Here is a 21,623-nt window from a genome sequence, read left to right on the forward strand (position 1 = left end):
CACTCTTGATTCTGCTGGTGCAATATTTGCTTCTTGTCTAGCTTTTAAAAAAGTTCCTCTCTCTAGGAATTTGTCAGGAAATATCTCTGCTATGGATGGAGGAGGCCAGTTTTGTGTGTCTGGTCTGTGAAACAAAGCTACTGCTACTGCATACACATATAGATTAGGGTTGATTCTCTCTCTGCAGTAAACAGAAGCTGATGTGAAATCGTCAATTGTCTCTAGTCCTGGAACAAAATTCACACAAGAAAATAAAAATAAAATATCATAATAACATTTGTTATTTGCAGAGCTAATACCCCAGAGTCATTTACTAATTATCAGTTATTTATAATGTTCAAAATTGTTTCACTATCCTTTTCATTACTTAACAGTAGAAAAAACTAAGACTACAATAAATTAATACATAATCACATGGACAGTGGATATGCCTTGACAGTAAGAACATAAAATTGCTATCATGCTGTGCATATCCAAACTGATAGCAATGTTGATACATTCACTGTAGGATTCAAACAAACTGAAAACCATATCAGAAGTTACTTCTTTTCCAAAATGAATATTATACAATCTTTATCAAATTGCCTGTTTTTAGTTTCATTTCCTATGATTTTCCTTTGAGGTTTCATGGATTATTAGCACAATCAACTCTTAAAGTTTCATTTGTACATGATTCATTCCTGTCTGATCCAGGCTCCCAATTGTTCTAGAAATTATTAAAATAAGAATTTAAATTTTATGAACATTATTTCTGAGCAGAAGTAGTAGTAGTAGTTTCATTCATTTGTGCACCATAACCAGGGGTAAATAGGGACAGATTTTAAGGGTTTTAAATAATAAATCCAGAAATAAAAACTACAACAGATCTTTTACTCATTCCAGAGGGAGATGGTAATCCTAGAAACCAAGTATATTTGGTATAGCTGAATATAAGTTGTACTAATTTGCAATTAAAAAATGTCCCTGTTAACCTCATGAATGGAATCAATAGGAACTATCATAAATATAAACACAGAATCATATTGTAAAAGGCATTTGGGTCAATAGGGATACAAAAATGCTTCTGTAAAATACAAGATGGGGTAGATGGGCATGTGACGAGGGCCTCCCGTCGGGTAGACCACTCGCCTGGTGCAAGTCTTTCGATTTGACGCCACTTCGGCGACTTGTGCATCAATGGAGATGAAATGATGATGATTAGGACAACACAACACCCAGTCCCTGAGCAGAGAAAATCTCCGACCCAGCCGGGAATCGAACCTGGGCCCTTAGGATTGACAGTCCATCGCACTGACCACTCAGCTTCCAGGGGCAGACTGTAAAATACAAATTAACCTGTAGAATATAAAAAAAAAAACATTTAAACATAAGTCTGCTTCATCTTACTAATGGTTCTTTCGTGATTTGGATCAGCTGAACGAAATCAAATTCAGATATATCTTCTACATTTGGGAAAACATAAACACTATCATCTGTGGAGGTTTGTCTCAAAACTGATGTCACATATCTCCTCCTTCAAGCACAACTTTGGTAATTCTCCCAATAAAGTATTTTGGATGTCCCTTAAGTCTCTCAAGTTTCACTTTTCCTATTCCCCGACATGTAAAACGTGATCAGTAGATTGTTCTTCTCCATTCTGATTAGTTGAGGAGTCTTCTCTTTCTTCAAATCTGTGGTCACTGTTGTTGTACCATCACTATCTTCATCTTCATCTTCTGATTCATCCACTGAGTTTGCAATGTCATGTGCATGGAAACTCCTGCCAGGTGGTACATTCAGTTTCCTTTTTCCCCTAGTTTTTTCAAATTATCATCAGGCTACCCTTGGTTCTTTAAGAAATCAACCAGGTTGTTATTAACAGATTTGTCTTCCCCTATTTTTTTCAGATGGTAACATTTCAAGAACTTGATCCTCATTGAAAAGATAAATTGCAACCCAATCTGCTGTTTTTCTTCATGGTTGGTGACGACTTGTCAAGGGCTTGTTCCAAAAGGCAAGCAAAGTACTTTATATCAATCTCTCAATATCTGTTGTTAGATCTGTTCTTCCAGTTCTCCAGTATCTCTTGCCAAACCTGTTTCAATGGCCTACCACCATTGCAACATCTAGAGGTTGTGTAATGTGTGCTGCGTTCAGTAGTAATAAAACACACACATGGACATTTTTTTCACACCAATCTATGAGAGCTGGAGACAGATGAGAGCTCAAGTTTTCACAGATAATGTCTTTTATTCCCTCAAAGCAATGAAAATAAGGTATCATTATAGACTTAAACCAATCTACAAAACAGCTGCCCTCCATCCAACCTGATTTACTTCTGTTGAACCTTACCCCAGCAGGAACACCTTCACTCCATAGATCATATAGGTGTTTTGCTTTGTATATTATGTGAGATGGCAGTTGTGTGTCATTGCCAGTAGCAGCCAACGTAACACATACATTGGATTTTGTTTGAATCATAACCCTGTCAGGGTATTTGCAGCCTCCTTTGTACAGAAGTTTTCTCCTTCCAGGGTCAGCCACCATATTCATCTCTTCATAATTTAATATTTGCTTTGGGGGAACACCATCAAGAGTTATTTTCAACTCTTCAAAATAATTAACAATATCCTGTGAGTTAACTTTAGCCCTGCTTTGGGATACATTTTGTCATATTTGTGGAGCATTATCTTTATGTCTATTGATGAAACACAGCACCCAGTCGAGACCTGGAAGATGGCTTTGAAATTGTTTCATTACTCTTCCTTCTTTGTTCAAATGCTACTTCACAAAACATTGTAAGTCAAAGGTGCTTAGTGGATATCCCCATTTTGCACAAGCATCAACACCTTTTATGATCATCACTGCAGTAGGTACTCCAAAGGCTGTTTGGCTTCCTTTCTTTTTCCTGTTTCTAGTTTTCTCATTAGACATTTTGCTGTACCTTTTCAATGCAGATTTTGAAATTTTTAATTTGTTTGAAGCATTTTGGAGTGACATCCCTTTTCTAATGGCTTGTGCAGCATGTTTGTGGTGACAACCTCTAGGATCAGACTGATACCTCCTAACCATCCTCCCCCTATTCACCACTGAATGTAAAACAAAACTACAGCATAAGAGAAAAAATTTTTATAGTGTCTATAAAAACACAATTGTAGCATAAATCTCTGATTATGTGTCTTATATATAGTAGTATTTACCTGGAAACTTTTGAAATTATTTCACACTTGTACAGCACAAGTTTTATCACCAAAAAACTACAACAGAAACAGCTGATGAGTTTGGACGTGGTTGCCAACTTCTGAAATGATTTAAGGATTATAGTAAACAAGGAACAAATTCATAAGGTGTTCCAGATGCCAGATATCACTACAGTTGCATAATTTCACATTGAATTAGTGACAAATAAAACTTTTTCATGAGCTGATGTACCTACTCACCCTTGTATCCCTATACACCCCTGTTTATGGTACCTCTTTTACATGGATATTATACAGGTTGTGGTATTATTTCACAAGAAAATGTAATGCATATACACCATCATTAACATACTTAGGACTTCAGTTTGGCAATAATGGGCCAGATAGTCAGCTGTGGCCTTATACTGGTAACCATTCAGTCATTTGCCTTAAGAAATTTAGGGAAACATTGGACAACCTAAATCAGGATGACTGAATGAGGAGTAGAGTCTCCTAGTGCACAACATTGTTTTGCTTACAAATTTTTGCCAAAGAGCTGTTTAACAATGTAAAAAATATTTCTTACTTTGTATATTTCTTAACACCAACAATACCATTCATTTCTCAACATTAGCCACTACACAGATTATACACACACTGTTAGCTGAGTTAAGGACCATGACAATGATGTTTGGTAACCATTGTATTTACCCCAATTTACCATTTGCTTGCCTGAAAAATTGAGTCAGCAGCCTTCCATAATGAGTGAGATGTTGAGCTCAAAGTGTAAGATGTTTATACACTTCTGCAAAAAAAGTTATTTAACAATGTAATAAAGATTTGTTGCTTTGTACCTTTCTCAACACCAATTACCAAACATAAGTTAATTAAAGCATGTGCATGAATAATGCTGTAGGGCACATTTTGACATTTCGTAGAATCTCATGTAATAATGCTGTATACGGCAGTCTGCATCGCCTACTGTTATAATTGACATGTTCACCGTCCGAGGGCAGCACTAAATAGCGATGAGACACGCACAGTGTTCGTGCCTTTGCACGAACAATGATGTATGTTACAAGAATGGCGGAGTGCAGCAAGGTGATGCTTACCACAAGTGGTTTGAAACGTGCAAATGATGCACAGAAAAGGAAAATTAACATTGGTAGTTGGCAGGATATTAAGAGGAAAAGGCTTCGTGATGCTGGACTGGAACATAAATCATGAAAAGGAAAGGTAGTTCCTATGAAACAGCTTCCAACACAGGTGAGTGGAATAATGCTGTATGGGTTTTGTAAAAAGGTGTATGTCTTTAGAGAAGTATATGTGTCCTGTAAAGCGGTGATGTGCCCTGTACAGTACATGGCTCTAATGACATGTTATGTGTATCTTCTGAAAACATTACTGTAAAAGTATGTAACATGAATGAAATTAACTACAGTTATGTAGTTATCATTGGCGAAAAAATAGAATACTCAGTCTGAGTAATGCTATATTATTAAAAGAGAATGTGAAATTTGATAATCTAGTTGAATATTAGGTAGTAATAGTGATTGTTTTCGTGAATCAGGATCGTGTATGCAATGCAGAAGTGTGCCTAAAAGAAGGATGCAAGGACATAAACCTGGAAATGAAGTTAAAGCTGTACAAAGAATATCATGCCTTAACATACGATGAGCAGTCCATATACTTAATAAAATCCATGGAAATAGGCGTGCCAGCCAGGCGCAAGAGAGGTAAGACAGACGATGCTTCATGGAAACAAGCTACTTTCAAATACAAAGTTTACTCAAAAGAAGTGTGTCAAAAAACATTGCTTGACATATTCTCCATCACCCAGCTACGTAAAGTAAAAGGTGGAATAACCACTCCTAAAGACAGTAGAGGAAAACATTGCAATAGGCCACAGGCCATATCAAATGACGACAGGGCCCTTATTCGGCAACACATATCGAGTTTCCCAAAGCAGATGAGCCATTACAGCAGGAATAAATCATCAAAAGAATGTCTGCACCCCGATCTCAACCTCTGTAGAATGTATCGGTCGTTTACCAAAAAGTTTCCTGATAAGTCAATAAGCAGGTCATACTATCAAAGTGTGTTTCAAACAGATTTTAATCTGTGTTTCAGAACACCTAGATCAGATACTTGCAGACTGTGTGATTTGTTGTTTAACAAAGTGATTGCAGCTTCAGATGAAATAGAACTGCACAAGATCAAAATTGAGAGTCAGTTGCATCATTCAAGGGCAGACCAAGCATACAAAGACCTAAAAAACGATACAGAAATGGCTAAGAGGAATAACAATATACATGTTATGTGTGTTGACCCACCACAGGTTTTACTTTGTCCTACATTGACTCATTCCATGGTATTCTACCAGAGACAGCTGTCGTTGTATAAGTTCACGATTCATGACATTGGTACTGGAAACATCACCGTAAATTTGTGGGTGAATCCACCACAAGGAGAGGTTCAGCTGAGATAGTTTCCTGTCTGCTTAAATTTGTGACGCACAATTATGATACACTTGAAGAAGGTATGGAACGAAAACTGATTGTTTGGTCTGACCGCTGTGTCAGGCAGAACAACAACTGGAGAGTTTTAGCACTTTATTTCTATCTGATCAGCTCCAAGTATTTTACAGAAATACATCAGAAGTTTTTATGTTTGGGTCACAGTTTCCTACCTTGTGACAGGGATTTTGCAGTCATCGAGAAAAGAAAGAAAGTGTCAAAAGTTATGGTTCCTTCAGAATGGAAGCGCGTCATTGCTGAGGCCTTTGTCGATCCTTCAAAACTGACCATTCATGAGATGATGGTGGAAGTCTTCAAGGACATAGGATCCAATGAGTTGTTTTTGAAGAAGCCACTAGCTCTGAAAATTACCGATGTACTTTGGTTGAAGCTGTGTAGTGATGATCCTCGAGGTTTAAGCGTGTGCCATACCCACAATGTGCTTCGCCCATGGGAAAGACATTGTATTGTAAAGCATGGTTGTGAACATCAAGTAAAAAATTGTCCATTGCCTTCTGAATTCCGCTTGCTCTATAACGGGACACTGAAAGTTCATAAGGAGAAGAAAAGGGATCTATTGGACATGACGAAATATATGGAACCAAAATACAGGCAGTTTTATGAAAACCTGCAGTGTGCCAACTGACTATAATATACTAGATTTGAGCCTAAACTTGATAAACTAATGTTGTAATTTTTTTTCCTTCTAAGATCCAGCAATTCAGGTTACAATAAATATTATTTAGTATCTTGTTTTAAATCTCTTACTTACTATTTTTGGATTCTAGACACTTTATAATTACAGCAGAGCACTGGCTGATCTGGAATAACACTGTATATCCATTGCCATAAAGCATTATTCCATTTTAAAACTTACTTATTTTTGAAAAATCTGTGCTTAGTGCAATTTTAAAAACTAGAAATTAGTATTTTCCACAGTCTGTATGCACAAACAATACATATCTGCTATTACATTATTATATCATATTAATTCTCTGGAACTAACAGTTTTTGTCAATTTACCAACAACTGCAAAATGTGCCATACAGCATTATTCGTGCACATGCTTCAATTCATGCTGAAAACTGGTGTGTCAAAAGAGCTTCTGAAAGTCATGTACCTCTGATACTGGTACCAAAGGTACCTCAAGTATTATCCTTTCCTGTGGATCCTGCCTCCTCTGCAGAAAGTACAGAATCTGTCTTCACTCATCCACCTGACTGCAAGTGGCAAACCAATGGTATATCTAGGCATCCTGTAAAGGGTTGACAGGAACCAGAGAGGACTCAGGGTGTTGTACCAATACCCTTAACCAATAAGTCTGAAATGCTGTCTTTCATTAAAACTGAAATTGTAAGTGAGCTGGCAGGACTCACTTCACCTGTTTTGGGGAAACCTGTTCTGTAAGGTGTCAAGAGGAGGCAAACACAAAATGGTTGGGTCTATTAATCATGGACAGTTCAAACATACAGTGAATGATGGTACCCCTAATGGAAATAACAGAAATCAACAGGACAGGACACTAGGTGCACTCAGTTTGTATGCAGGGGTGCCTCATTCAACATGTTGAAAGAGCTATTCCAGCAGCCATTGAGGGAACAAGGTGCAACCAATTGCAGATTGTGGCACATGTTGGAACAAATGATGACTTTCATCTGAGCTCTGAGATCTTAAATGGGTCATTCCAGCAACTGGCAGTAGAAGGAGTAGTGTATCAAAAAGTCTTTCAAACTCTCTTTAAACTGCACTACACGTCAGTGCCTGCTACTCGGGTAGCTGACTGTATGTGGGTTGGACACAAAGGTTTTTTACATTAGGCAACTCTCTATCCAATTGAGATAATAATTCAAAAAATGTTCAAATGTGTGTGAAATCTTATGGGACTTAACTGCTAAGGTCATCAGTCCCTAAGCTTACACACTACTTAACCTAAATTATCCTAACGATGAACACACACACTCATGCCCGAGAGAGGACTCGAACCTCCACCGGGACCAGCCACACAGAGATAATGATTGCTGTAGGAAACCGAGACATATCAGTGAAAAATAGAAAAAAATGCCTCCCACGGGTGAGAGTAGTAAAATCGTAATTACTAACTGCTGAAGCATTCACAACCAAGTGACAGAGTTTGAAGCACTCCTTGAAAGCAACAAAGCTCACATGGTACTAGGTACAAAAAGCTAGTTGAAACATGAAATTGATAATAGTGAGATTTTTGGGGAAAATTTGAGTGTATATAGAAAGGCTAGGCAAATGGGAAATGGAGGTGGTATATTTGTCCCAGTAGACAAGAAACTCAAATCCACCAAGATAGAAATTGAAGCTGCATGTGAGATTGTTTGGGTAAGACTCAGTATCAGGGGTAAGGATAAAATGATAACTGGATCCTTTTGTCACCCACCAGACTCATGCCCTGAGGTAAACAAAAACTTTACAGAAAACCACAGTTCACTTGCATCTACATCCCTCAATAACTGTGTAATCAATAGTGGAGATCTTAATCATCCAATAATTAATTGAAAAAATTACAGTTTACTAAATGGTTTCTCTGAAAGCTACCTACAACAGATAGAGTTGTGTCCTCACCAACAGATGCAACCATGCCTGGCATGCTGAGAGTTTCCAACTGTCCCCACAGGTGGTACTTTGAAGTTTGGTGCCAACCACAAGCATGGTCCAATCAGCAACCTCCGAACTGTGGTGATTGAGGTGGACTTCCACATTGTAATGAGCAGCAGCCATAGGCAACAATGGAGGTTCATGTTCAGTATTGGCATGTAGCAACTCTACTATTGAGTTCCAGGTCTGCTGTTCACAGCTACAGTTCATATTGAAAATCAGCCTGTGAGACTCACTCTACCAGTGCCTTTGCATAGGAACAAGTGTTTACAACAGGGATTGACATTGTGGCACCTAGGACAGACATAGTATTATTGTCATTCTTTTCACAAACATGCATCTTGACAGGCCACTGCTTCATTGTATCTGTCCACAAACACATCCAACAAGTTGCTGTACAACTTAAGTATCACAGTGTAATAGAATGCATATTTGTGTGTCTTTTTTGGGGGGGGAGGGGGGGAGCCTCTCATAGTTCCTCCGCCCACCTCGGAACACATGAACCTAACAATGTGTGGGAGCCATTCTGCCCAGATGACCCATACATTTCCGTTCAGAACCTCACTAATGATGAAGATATATTGGAACTAATAGCAACAAATAGCCCTGACCTCTTCGAGGATGCCCATATCGAAACAGCTATTAATGATCACAAGCTGGTTGTGGCAACAATGATTACCAAAGTACAAAGGTCAACTGAAACAAGCAGAAAGATTACATTCAGTAAACTAGATAAAAAATCAGTAATGTCATACCTCAATGAGGAAGCTGAAACTTTCAGCACAGGGCAGGAGTGTGTAGAGAAACTATGTCTCAAGTTTAAAAGAATAGTTGGCCATGCACAAGATAGGTATGTATCCAGTAGAACAGTTCATAACAGGAACGACCCTCCATGGTGTACAGTGACTATAAAGAAACTTCTGAAGAAACAAGGATTACTGCATAATAGATGTAAAACAAAGCATATGTCTATAGAGAGAGAGATATTGAATGAAACACATTTGGTTGTCAAGGGAGCAATGCGTGATGCTTTTAGTGATTGTAGCAGAATATTGTCAAATGATATTTGACAAAACCCAAAGAAATTATGGTCATATGCAAAGGCTGTCAGTGGCACCAAAGAGCAGAACTGCCCCAATTTAATCCTTGTACAACTGAAAAAATGAATGAAATAAGTATTAGTGTGAATGGTGTTGGGAAACAGCTGAAATTGTTAAAGTTGAACAAAGCTCCAGGGTCCAATGGAATCCCAATCAAATTCTATGCTGAATTTGCAGCAAGTTAGCCCCTCTTGTAACTATAATCTATCATAGACTCCTTGAACAAAAAACTATGCCCAGTTCTCAGAAAAAAATACAATTCACACTCATCTACAAGAATGGTAGGAGAAGTGATCAACAACACTTCCATCCAATGTCCTTGACATCAATTTGTTGTAGAATCTTAGAACATATTCTGAGCTCAAACAAATGAGGTACATACAACACATTGATCTTGTCAGTGCCAATCAGCATGGATTCTGAAAACATCTATCATGTGAAACCCAACTCACACCTTTCTGACATGACATACTGAAAGCTTTGGATCGAGGCAATTAGATAGGTGCATTATTTCTTGATTTCTGAAAAGCATTTGACTCAGTACCACATCTGCATTTACTGTCAAAAGTATGCTCATATGGGGTATCAAGTGAAATTTGTGACTGGATTGAGGACTTTGGTATGGAGGTCTCAGCATGTTATCTTGGATTGAGAGTCATTGTCAGGTGTAGGAGTAACTTCTAGTGCCCCCAGGGAAGTGTGTTGGCACCCTTGCTGTTCATGTTGTATATCAATGGTCTTGCAGACAATATTGTGGTGGCCCGCCACAAAGCCATGCGAATGCTAGAACTACTATCACAGCCGACACAGCATTTGCAGTGCGCACGCACAGATTTACCGTTAGCTGAAAGCCTGGGAACGGCGCAGTGTGCTCCGGACATGTGAAGACAAAGTGAGAATCAGTGCAAGCCAGGCATCGGAACACACTGGACGCATCATGGGAAGAGCTGTCCTGCCTTGCTGCAAAGCACGTGTGTCAAGCGATCGTGGGCTCCCCACGTATGCACATGGAGAAGCCGGCCCATCTGTCTATGTAGCTGCTTCTGCCTCACTTGCGAAAAACTCCACACTCTATGGATAGTGCTGGGAGCCAGCCGTACAGAGACTTGCCCACGAGCAGACTGCTACACAATGTCTTGAGGAGTGTAAACCATCCAGATCGTGCACCGCTCCACCTTCAGTCATCAACCACGGTCACACAGTCAGCGATGGACTATTTCAGGCTCGATTGCACGCGTCTCAATGATTTTAATAAACATGTTTGCCTCACACCAGCATTTCATTTGTATTCAGTCACCTTGGCCTCCTCTGAGCAGAGTGCATGGGCATGACTACAGGGTTGGCTCATCGCACAAATAATCGTAAACGAATTATGAGCAATCCCCTCACACTGGTAACCAGACGTGATATAAAGGCCAATGCGTGGTGACAAACATTTCTTTTTACCGTTTGCCATGCCATGAACTGCTAATCCAAGCTTACGGCCTCATGCAAAGTGATATTTGTGTTAAAATTTTGTTTGAATTTGCCTTGTATCGAGTAAGATGATAACTGCAGAGGAGCTGGAAAGGACAGTCCAGAACCTGCTAAGGTGCAACTGGGCACTGGAGGCTGAGATATGGGCACAAACAGCCCACAAGGAGCCAACCCTCGAAAATTCACACAAGCATGCCACCTTCGAACTGGCAAACCCTACAACAAACATGGGACAATTGTTAATTAGGCTGCTGTCATTCTGGCCACGTGATCTGTTGGTGAGGTTTAGCCAAGTGGAGGCAATGTTCTATAGCTACAATGTGACGTGTGAGCTCACGAAATTCGACCACATCGTAAGCCAGTTGACCAGAACGTCGTTGCCAAAGTGCAAGACATTATCACCGCCCCACCAACACAGTCCTCTTATAAGCGGCTGAAGGACAGTCAAATCCACCATATTTCAGCATCACAGGAGCAACGGGTGCATCAGCTGATGCAACATCAAGAATGTCGTGACAGGAGGCCCTCGCAGTCCCTGCGCCATCTCCGGGACCTGGCGCAGCTCGGTACGGTCCTGGATTCACTATTACACACCATTGGGGTGTGCAGCCTGCCAACGCAAGTACAAGCAGTGATTGTGGCCCAGCCCAAGTTGGAGTTGGATGGCGTAGTGTACCTGGCCGACAGAGTCCTCAATGCACTCACAATGGTGCCAAACACTGCCACTTCTGCAGCCTGTGCCACTGTAGACCCGGCACCAGCAGTCAGCCCACGTCGAAACACTGTCCCCGGTCACGCTGCAGTGGATGCCGAGCTCAGCACTGAAGTTCGCAACTTGACTGCTCAGGTGGCATCACTAACCATGGAGTTTGAGTGTTTGGTGCATTCACCGCCAGAGCACAGCAGGAATTGCAGCAACAGCCGTTCTAGCTTCTGACGACGTGACCCAAACTACAGTAGCCAGCCTGGCGGTACATCACTGATGTCCGAACTGATGCCCGATGGCTACTGCTGGTACCACGCTCACTTTGGCAATTAATTGACAAACTTCCAGCTGCCATACTCACAACCAAATGCCAACTGCAGCCAGAATTAGACGCACCCAGCTGCAGTGCCATATCGAGGCATCTCTACATAGCAGAGCAGGATGACAGTGTCAGCTACCTAGTAGACATGCACTTCGACCTGTCTATACAACTGTGACCTATGTTCAGGGACAAAAGATCTGCCAAGTAACTGTCCATGGCTAACAATTCCGCAATAAGAAGGTATGGCACACACTACCGAGAATTGAACCTCAGGCTGCACTGCATACTCACATGGACATTTACTGTGGCGGATGTCAATGAGCCAATCCTGACCATGGACTTTCTGGCGCATTTCAGTTTGCTAGCCAACACAGTGAACATCCAGCTGATCAACTCTACAACCGGTTTGAAGATAGCAGGACAGTGGCGACAGGGCTGCCTTCTTCAACGTGAAACCAGTGCAGTGCTCCGGTCCCTACGCCTACATACTAGAACGATTTCCGGAATTGACTCGACCACCTGGCACGCTGAAAGAAGTCAAACATTCCACGGTACACCACATATTAACCACAACCGGTCCCCCCACCTCAAGCCAACCATGTCGCCTTGCACCCAATTGGCTCACCATAGCTAAGTCCAAATTCAAGGCTATGCTACAACAAGCAGTCCATGGTCTTCCGCCTTGCATCTCGCTCGAAAAAAAGACAAACTGTGGTGCCAATGCACGAACAGTGCCAGATCACTACCCAGTACCACACCAGCAGGACTTCAGTCACGCTCTGGTGCAGTCAGTAATGCACAGCAAGTTCGACTGTGCGAAGACATTCACACAGATCCCTGTGGCGCCTGAGGATGTTCCAAAAACGACAATAGCAACACCCTTCAGAATGTGTGAGAGCCTCTTTATGACTTTTGGACTCCGAAATGCGCCCCAGACTTGGCAGCGTTTCCTGGACAGTGTGCTACGAGGCCTACCGTGGTGCTCCGCGTACCTCAACGACATCCTGGTGTTTTCAAGGTCGCCGGAGCTCCACCACCAACACCTGACAACCACTTTCAGCGTCTCAGCGAAGCCGGAATCATCATCAATCCGGCAAGGTGTGTGTTTGGAGTCGCTGAGATAGAATTCCTCGGACACCTCATCAACCCCAGCGGCTGCAAACCACTTCCCAAAAACATACGAACAATCATGGAGATGCCTCGTCCACAGATGAACAAAGAATTACATCATTACCTAGGGTGCTGAATTTTTTCCGACGTCACATACCGAATGCTGCTGCCATCCAGGAACCTCTGACTGAAGCCCTACAAGGCCTGACAGCAAAAGGCAAGGCTCCCATTCCCTGGACAGACACACTGGAAAAAAGTTTCAACGATTCAAAACATGCTCTTGCAGAAGCATCGCTACTCGTGCACACAGTGCATGACACAGAACTAGCCGTCATAGCAGATGCCAGCCAGACAGCTATAGACATGGCGTTACAACAACGCATCAGCGGCAGCTGGCAGCCTCTCGCCTTCTTCTCCAGGAAGCTCTCGGAATTGCAACCCCTTTGGATCACTTGTGACCGTGAGCTACTAGCGATATTTGAGGCTGTGAAACACTTCTGCCCATCTGTCAAAGCTCGTCCTTTTATTATATTCATGTACCATAAACCGATCATGCAATAAGTGTTCACCATGCCAGTTCCGGCAGACGGAGTACATCTCGCAGTTCTCCACAGACATCTGCCACATCTCTGGCATTGACAACATCATGGCCGACTGCTTATCTGGCTTGTGTGGTGTCATCTCTCCCCTGGTGAACTTTGAGGACATTGCCGACATACAGGAAAGTGATGACAAACTAAATAGCCTCTGCCACAATGCCTCCAGTGGCCTACAACTCAAACTGGAGCCTGTGCTCAGCTCCGATCGCAAGATCTGGTACAACACTTGGACAGGCATGCAGCGGCCATTTCTCCCCGAGAAATTCTGGTGCAGTGTCTTCAACCATGTGCATGGACTCTCACACCCCAGTGTCAACAGCACTACGTCCCTTGTGGGCGCATGTTTTGTCTGGCCAAGGATGTGGAAAAACTGCCATCAGTGGGCACACACCTGCATTGCATGCCGGTGCGCCAAGTTTGGCAGATACACCCATGCGCCCATCAGCGTGTTCCCTGATGCAACACGGCACTTCGCCCACATTCACGTGGACATCGTGGGTCCTCTTCCCTCGTCCCATGGCAAGCACTACCTGCTGACCATGGTAGACTGTTTTACATGCTGGCCGGAAGCGATGCCGATTGCAGACGACACCACCGAGACAGCCTTCATCGAAACGTGGGTGGCCCACTTCGGCTGCCCCAGTCAGGTGACAACTGACCACAGCCACCAGTTTGACTGCATGCTGTTCACACACGTCACCCGACTGTGTGGAGTGCAGCTGCACAAAATGACAAGCTACCATCCAGCGTCAAACAGCATGGTAGAGAGGCTCCACAGGATGCTAAAAGTCGCCTTAACTTGCCATGACATGAGAGTGACAGAGGCACTTCACCTGGTACTGCTCAGCCTACGAGTTACTCCCATGGAGGAAATCGGCGTTTCATCTGCTGACCTCGTGTACGAGCAGTCATTGGCTATTCCAGGGGACTTTGTAGAGGAACCACTACTGCCACATGACCATTTGGCCCCACCACTGGTTTACGCGCACACATGGCTGATCTCCGACTGCACGTGCTGACATGGCATGGTACAGGCAAAGTGTTTGTGCAAGCTGACCTGCAATGTTGCAGCGATGTCATGTTGCACACCAACACCGCACAGCCACAGTGATTTGCATGGATAATAAATGAAAGACTACTTATGTGGTTATTCTAATCTTATTTTTACAATCTTTCCATGAAAAAAACACAAGTGGGACGAGCGAAGTGGTAAGGACCATTTACATATTTCCCCATGAAAATTAGTTCTTGTATTCATTAGACATGTTTTTTGATGTCTGTCAACACATCTGTAGGAATTTTCCATGACTCACATATATTCATGGTCATCTATTGTTCATTGCTCAGAAGCGAGCTTTAAGAGTTATATGTGAACTGCGCCCAAGAGACTCATGGAGAAACAGTTTTCAAAAACTTTAAAATATACATAACTGAAAACTATTAATGAGGCTTATCAAAAGTTAAACAATAGTGTACTGGCCGCATTAAATGTGTATATGGGGAGGGGGGTTGTGAAAAGTGAAAGTAAACAACTGTGGAACACACATGTGCACCTGTCAGCTACATCACTTACAGTAGACAGTACTGCACTTCCACCTCCTATTTTTTCAGCCAGTATGTTAACACTGAGGACAAAAAACGAAGAAAGAAAGAAAGCAGGTGAACCGTCACAACTCATACTACCAACTTGACTGTTAATCAGTTGTGCATGTTTATTCATGCATGTCAATTTGAGACTGAACATAAATCAAACAATGGAGAATCCAGGATGGAATGTAACAATATTACGAAAAGAAAAGTTGTTGCTCACCATATAGTAGAGATGCTGCATCAGATAGGCACAACAAAAAGATTTTCACATTTAAAGCTTTCGGCCAATGGCCTTTGTCAACAATAGATACACATACGCACATACATGCTCATGCAAACGCAACTCACACACACAGCTGCAGTCTCAGGCAGGTTTGTGTGTGTGTGTGTGTGTGTGTGTGTGTGTGTGTGTGTGTGTGTGTGTGTGTGTGTTTGTGTGTGTGTGTGTGTGTGTGTGTGTGTGTTGACAAAGGCCATTGACTGAAAGCTGTAAGTGTGAAAATCTTTTTGTTGTGCCTATCTGTGACTCAGTATCTCCACTATATGGTAAGTAGCAACTTTCCTTCTCATAATATTGAGACTGAACATACTGATTTATGAGCAGACCTACTACTTCCTGTTTCTTTCAAACATTTTCTGACCTTCCTTCTAGCTTTGTAAATAGCTCTCTATGCAGGGTGGCTGGAAACAGTCCGAGAAGTTTGTAAGCATGTTGGAGGGTAGTTTGTACTGAGAAATAATTGTTAAGAAAAAATTTGCTATTTTGCACCATTTCTGAGTTAATTGGCATTGAAGTTAGTCATTCAGGCCATTGCCTGCACAAATTCAAGTGGCCCACCAGATACAATTAGTGTCAGTCATTCTCAGGACACAGATTTTAGTGCTTCAGACTGTTCAGCCTTTAACTTGAGTTCGATTCTTACTGCCATTCCATATCTAATTATTGTATTGCTCTCTTGTTTGGTTTATGAAACCAAATAATGAACACATTTGGTGACACCATCTCCAGCAGGCTGCTTGAATTTGTGTGTGTAATGGCCTGAATGGCTAACTTCAATGCTAGTTAACTCAGAAATGGCACAGCATATAAATTTTGTTCTTAACAATTATTTCTCAGTGCTACCTACCCTGCATCACCCTCACAATCTTTCTGGACTGTCCTGACCAACCATAGTGCCTACCATATATTTCTGTTATAACACTTTGATCCCAAGTTTTCACTTTCTCATTTTACACCTGTCTTAACTAGTTTTTCAATCACTCCTAGTGTCTCCCAACCATCTAGCCATGAATCCCTGCTCATTTCACTTCTGACAATTTCAACAACCAATTTTAATAACTCTCCTTTGCCCTACAAAACTCCAGTCACACAACCTCTTTCTGAAATACTGTCTAGCTCATGGTATCTCATCTAACGGTATTACCATTAAATTGCCATATTGAGCTGTCACACAGCCTACTACAAGAGCCTTCACCTCTTCCAATCTCATCAATCCCTAACCCTCACCTGTCTGGTCTTCCATAATCATGCAGTCCAAGTTCAAACCATGTCTGACAGCTTCTACTCGTTTCACAAAATCCTTCTACTCTGTGATGACAACTTCCTAAACACCATCAATGAAATAGAAACTCTTGCCCTTCTATAGATGGAACAGATTTCCCAACAGTATCTGAGGAAGCTGTCCCAGCTGCTCCTATCTTATGCCCATATGGTATTACCAAAGCCAAGCAAGACCCTGCCATTCTGGTCCAACCCTCCCTTCCTCTCAATCAACACTTCATAATTCACCAACCACATGTTGCTGATATACTTCACCTTCCACATCCCCAAAAAACTTCTTCCACTCTCCATAAAATACACTGCTCCTGAAAACACACTCCTTAATGCCATTGTCAAACTTTCTGCCAAAACTCTGACCCCTGCAGAGGTCTCAGTACTTTAGAGGCCTCACTTTTAGACCCAAGCCTAAGTTCAACCACATTGGACTTACAAATGTCCTTATTTCCTTTACTCATTCCATTTGTGGAGACATTTCTTTACCATGCACCTCATTGAAAATGGCCAACCACAACCTTACATAACAACCTTATTTAAAACAGTCCCAGCCTCCCTGCATCCATGATCCTCCTCTTCCACCCAGTCATCCCATGGTAATATATAAGGAATTACTCACATTCCTTTCCTAAATCCCTCCCCAGCGAGTCCAATATTACTCCTATGGAACACATAGCTATCCATTATGTAAAAACCAGTCCAGACCTTATCATCCTTTCTGCAGACAAAAATTCCACTGCAGTTCTCATGAATCCTAATGGCTATGTCACTAAGAGTCTCCACCAATTTTTGCACTCCTCAGTATACATATCTTATAACCGAGGTCCAAACTCAGACATCCAACATGGCCAGCAACCACTCAAGACCATAAGTCCATCACAAAACCTGGCTCCTGAATCCATCTCCTTCTCACATCAACAATCCCACATACTCCTACATTTTAAGTACTCCCCAAACTCTGTAAATCCAGCCACAAAGGTCTCCCTACTGGTTGTATCATTGTGAGTAGGTACAATGCTACTGCAAAACAAAGCTCTGCCTTTGTTGACCAACACCTCAAAACTATTGTCCATAACCTCCCATCCTTGCTGGTTTTGTGGATGTGGTGTTCTTATACACCACTGTTCCTCATGGCTATGGCCTTGTGACCATGGAACACTACCTTTCTCAGTGGCTTCCTGATGTCATGATATCAGGCCCACCACCTCTTTCCTAATCCTCCTAGTCAAACCACATCCTGACCCACATGTATTTCGTTTTTAAAGGCCAAATCTACAAACAGATCCATAGTACTGTCAGAAGTACTCACATACCACCATCCTATCCTGACATATTTATGAACTATCTGGAGAATCCTTCCTATGCAGTCAACTCCTAGAACCTCACATCTGGTTCAGATACATTGATGACATTTTCAGGTTCTGGATTAATGGCAAGGAAACCATTGGTCATTCCTCCATAACCTCAATGCCTACTCCTAAACCCACTTCACTCACTCCTTCTCAACTCAACAAGCCACCTTCCTAGATATTCAGCTCACCTCTCAGATGGCTCCTTAAATACATCTGTTCACATCAAGTGCACCAACCTCCATATTTTCCAACAAAACTTAAGAAGCTTGTTAAATTATAAAGATGAGCTCCTGATATCACTACAGGATATTAAAAAATTTTAAGGTATTTCTTCAGACGTGCCATGCATAACAAGATGTCATTTACAAATCACAGAAATGGAATATATGCACCTAGATGCGTGCAGCTTAGAATCTGATTGCTATATCCATAGTTTCAACTGCAAACATCATTTAATCAATTTTTACATCTGACTTCTGTTTGCAGAAGCAGCTGTGGCTTGTTGATGGCAATGAATGTGAGGGCAGGGTTTGCAGTAGGCTAAGTTACAATGAATTCACTAGCAAGTTAGATATTGATGGAAAGAGTTGGTTATTGTCACTGATGGTGAAGCATTTTTACTGTAGTCTATCTATCACCAGTGAAACTAATGAAGCAAAAGGTGAAACTGATAACCAATTTTAATGACGAATGGTGTAAGGTCTCCCCATGGCTTCACAAAGATGAAAATGATTAGCTATTCAGTCCAGTGTATTGTATGCCTCTCATAGTTTAGCATGATTCACTGAGGCAAAATTGACATTAAAGACACACGTTAAAAATTCCAATTTTGTTCAATTTAAAAGTGTCATATGTGATGAAAAAATCCCAACTTTGGTTTAGAAAAACTTGGCAACCTTGGTTATGTGTGTGATATCATTCTCAATTGCATACTTGACATTACAGTCTCCATTAAGTATTATGCAGTGTTCTTTACCAAGATATTCCCCGAGGGAAACTGCATCAAATATGACACTGCTGAGCCTTACACTTGGCTCAAAACTGGTAGTTACTTGATGTTATTACATAAGAGTTCTTTATGGATTTGTAAGTACTCCTCCCAAAACTAGTCCCAAGCAGAAGCACTTTTTTGGACTTTTTAGCCTTGACTCTTCCCCCCCTCCCCTATCTTGTCTGGCTATTCCATGAGTTGTCTGGACACTGTTTTCCACAGTCTGTTGAGCACTGAAGTTGATGGTTATGTCTAGACTGAAGCTAACCAACTTGCAGCATCATTACACTTCTTGCTGATTTGACACGTTTGACAGTACAGCCAGCTGTTCCCCCCCACCCCACCCCCCTTCCTTGCTCGCGCCCCTCTCTGTCTCCCTCTTCAACTCCCTAATATGGCAAAGCTTTGAGATGGTGTCCTGCTCAAAAGTTACCTATTTCAGAATACACACACACACACACACACACACACACACACACACACACACACACATTTTCAATAACTTGCCAGCAGCCATAAAAAGCTTAACAACCAATGAAATTCAGTTTAAGAGAAGCCTAAAGGATTTATTGGTGGCCAACTCCTTATACTCCATTGATGAATTTCTCAGTAAAACCAACTGATTTGTGTGTGTATATATAAGTACAATATAACTTCTGCACAATTTCAGTGCAGTAATGTGTTCATTGTAAATAATAAATAAGTGTGTGTGTGTGTGTGTGTGTGTGTGTGTGTGTGTAAGTACAATCTAACTTCTGCGCCAGTTCAGTGCAGTAATGTGTTCATTGTAAATAAGTATTTAGTAGTTCTATTACACGCTTATTACCCTTCAAATAAATAAAAAACTTTTTTATTTTAAATTCAATGCATTAGTATTTGTAAAATGATTCTTTCATATAGCGTTCATTAAAAAATGATGACCATGCCACTGTGCTACTCATTCTCACAGTTTGCAAATAAGTCTGTGCCATCATCTGAGCATGGAATTTAAGTTTTCAGTTCACATCAATGCACACCAAAATACGTATTTCTAAGCTCTATTGTTTAGCAAGTTCTTTTGGTGAAGGAAAAAGCATCTTATTTCAATCTGGTCATTAAAGAGTAACACAGGTTTCCTGTGAGGCACAAGCATTTCACTGAATTCACAGTGACTTCTGGTATCAATTTTTGAATTTATTCATGATCTTATATGAGTCCATAGCTAAACTCAACCAGAAAATTAAACTGTTGATGGCCACACATGACATAAAATGTCTAATTTAATGTGTTTTGGAGGAACACATCTTCGTCATCAGAAATATCAAAACACAAGAAGAGAAAAAATTTAGGAACATTTTCAAAAACATGATAAACTTCAATTAACCTTTCCGTGAAAAAAAGGCTAGAATGAAACTACACCCAAAGAAAGAAAATTAATTCTTAAAACATGGGAGTTCTGGTACTGAAACTAAATAAATCACTTTTTCTGTGTGTTATGTGTTTGCTGGCAAATGAAATAGGAACAACTTGGAAGAAATGGGACCTCTAAAGGATTAAACAGAATGTGAATGTATAATAACATATGCCAATCAATTTCCTCAATAGTTTCTTGTGCCATAACTCCCACTATTCAGATCACTGTTTAATTCTGCAGCCTACATTTTCGAGAGTCACATTTATTTTGGCCTTTGCCATTCTGTTTTTGCAGATGGAAATGAGTAGACACCAAAAATTAATGACTCTGTCATCTAAAATCAAACAATGGAAAATCCAGGCTGGAATGTAGCAATACAAGAAAAGGAATGTTGCTACTCACCATATAGCAGAGATGCTGAGTTGCGATAGGCACAATAAAAAGATTCACACAATCATAGCTTTTGGCCATTAAGGCCTTTGTCAGCAGTAGACACACACACACACACACACACACACACACACACACACACACACTCACACTCAGGCAAACACAACTTGCACACATGTCTGCAGTCCCAGAGAGCTGAAACTACACTGTGAGCAGCAGCACAAGTGCATGATGGGAGTGGCGACTGGGTGGGGGTAAGGAGGAGGCTGGGCCGGGGAGGGGGAGGGATAGTATGGTGGGAGTGGTGGACAATGAAGTGTTGCAGTTTAGACGGAGGGCAGGAGAGAATGTGCGGAGGGGGAAGGGGTAAGTAGCAGAAAGGAGAGAAATAAAAAGAAATTAAAAGACTGGGTGTGGTGGTGAAATGACAGCTGTGTAGTGCTGGAATGGGAACAGGGAGGTGGCTGGATGGGTAAGGACAGTGACTAACGAAGGTTGAAGCCAGAAGGGTTACGGGAACATTGGGTGTATTGCAGGGAAAGTTCCCACCTGTGCAATTCAGAAAAGCTGGTGCTGGTGGGAAGGATCCATATGGCAGTCCCACCATACTATCCCTCCCCCTCCCCGCCCCAGCCTCCTCCTTACCCCCACCCAGTCGCCACCCCCATCATGCACCGGTGCTGCTGCTCGCTGTGTAGTTCCAGCTCTCTGAGACTGCATATGTGTGTGCAAGTTGCGTTTGC

The 21,623-nt window shown here is 41.6% G+C and overlaps 1 protein-coding gene across 1 annotated transcript in view; it reads right to left on the minus strand.

Annotated features, from left to right (window-relative positions):
- Positions 1–21,623, minus strand: part of LOC124775684 (phenoloxidase 1-like) — a 178,817-nt gene that overhangs the window by 139,106 nt on the left and 18,088 nt on the right. Inside the window, exon 3 of the mRNA XM_047250512.1 lies at positions 4–227. Coding sequence (XP_047106468.1) covers positions 4–227 — 224 coding nt within the window. The remainder of the gene's footprint in view (positions 1–3; positions 228–21,623) is intronic.

Source organism: Schistocerca piceifrons, chromosome 2, assembly GCF_021461385.2.
Source record: "Schistocerca piceifrons isolate TAMUIC-IGC-003096 chromosome 2, iqSchPice1.1, whole genome shotgun sequence".
In the NCBI taxonomy this organism is placed as follows: Eukaryota; Metazoa; Arthropoda; class Insecta; order Orthoptera; family Acrididae; genus Schistocerca; species Schistocerca piceifrons.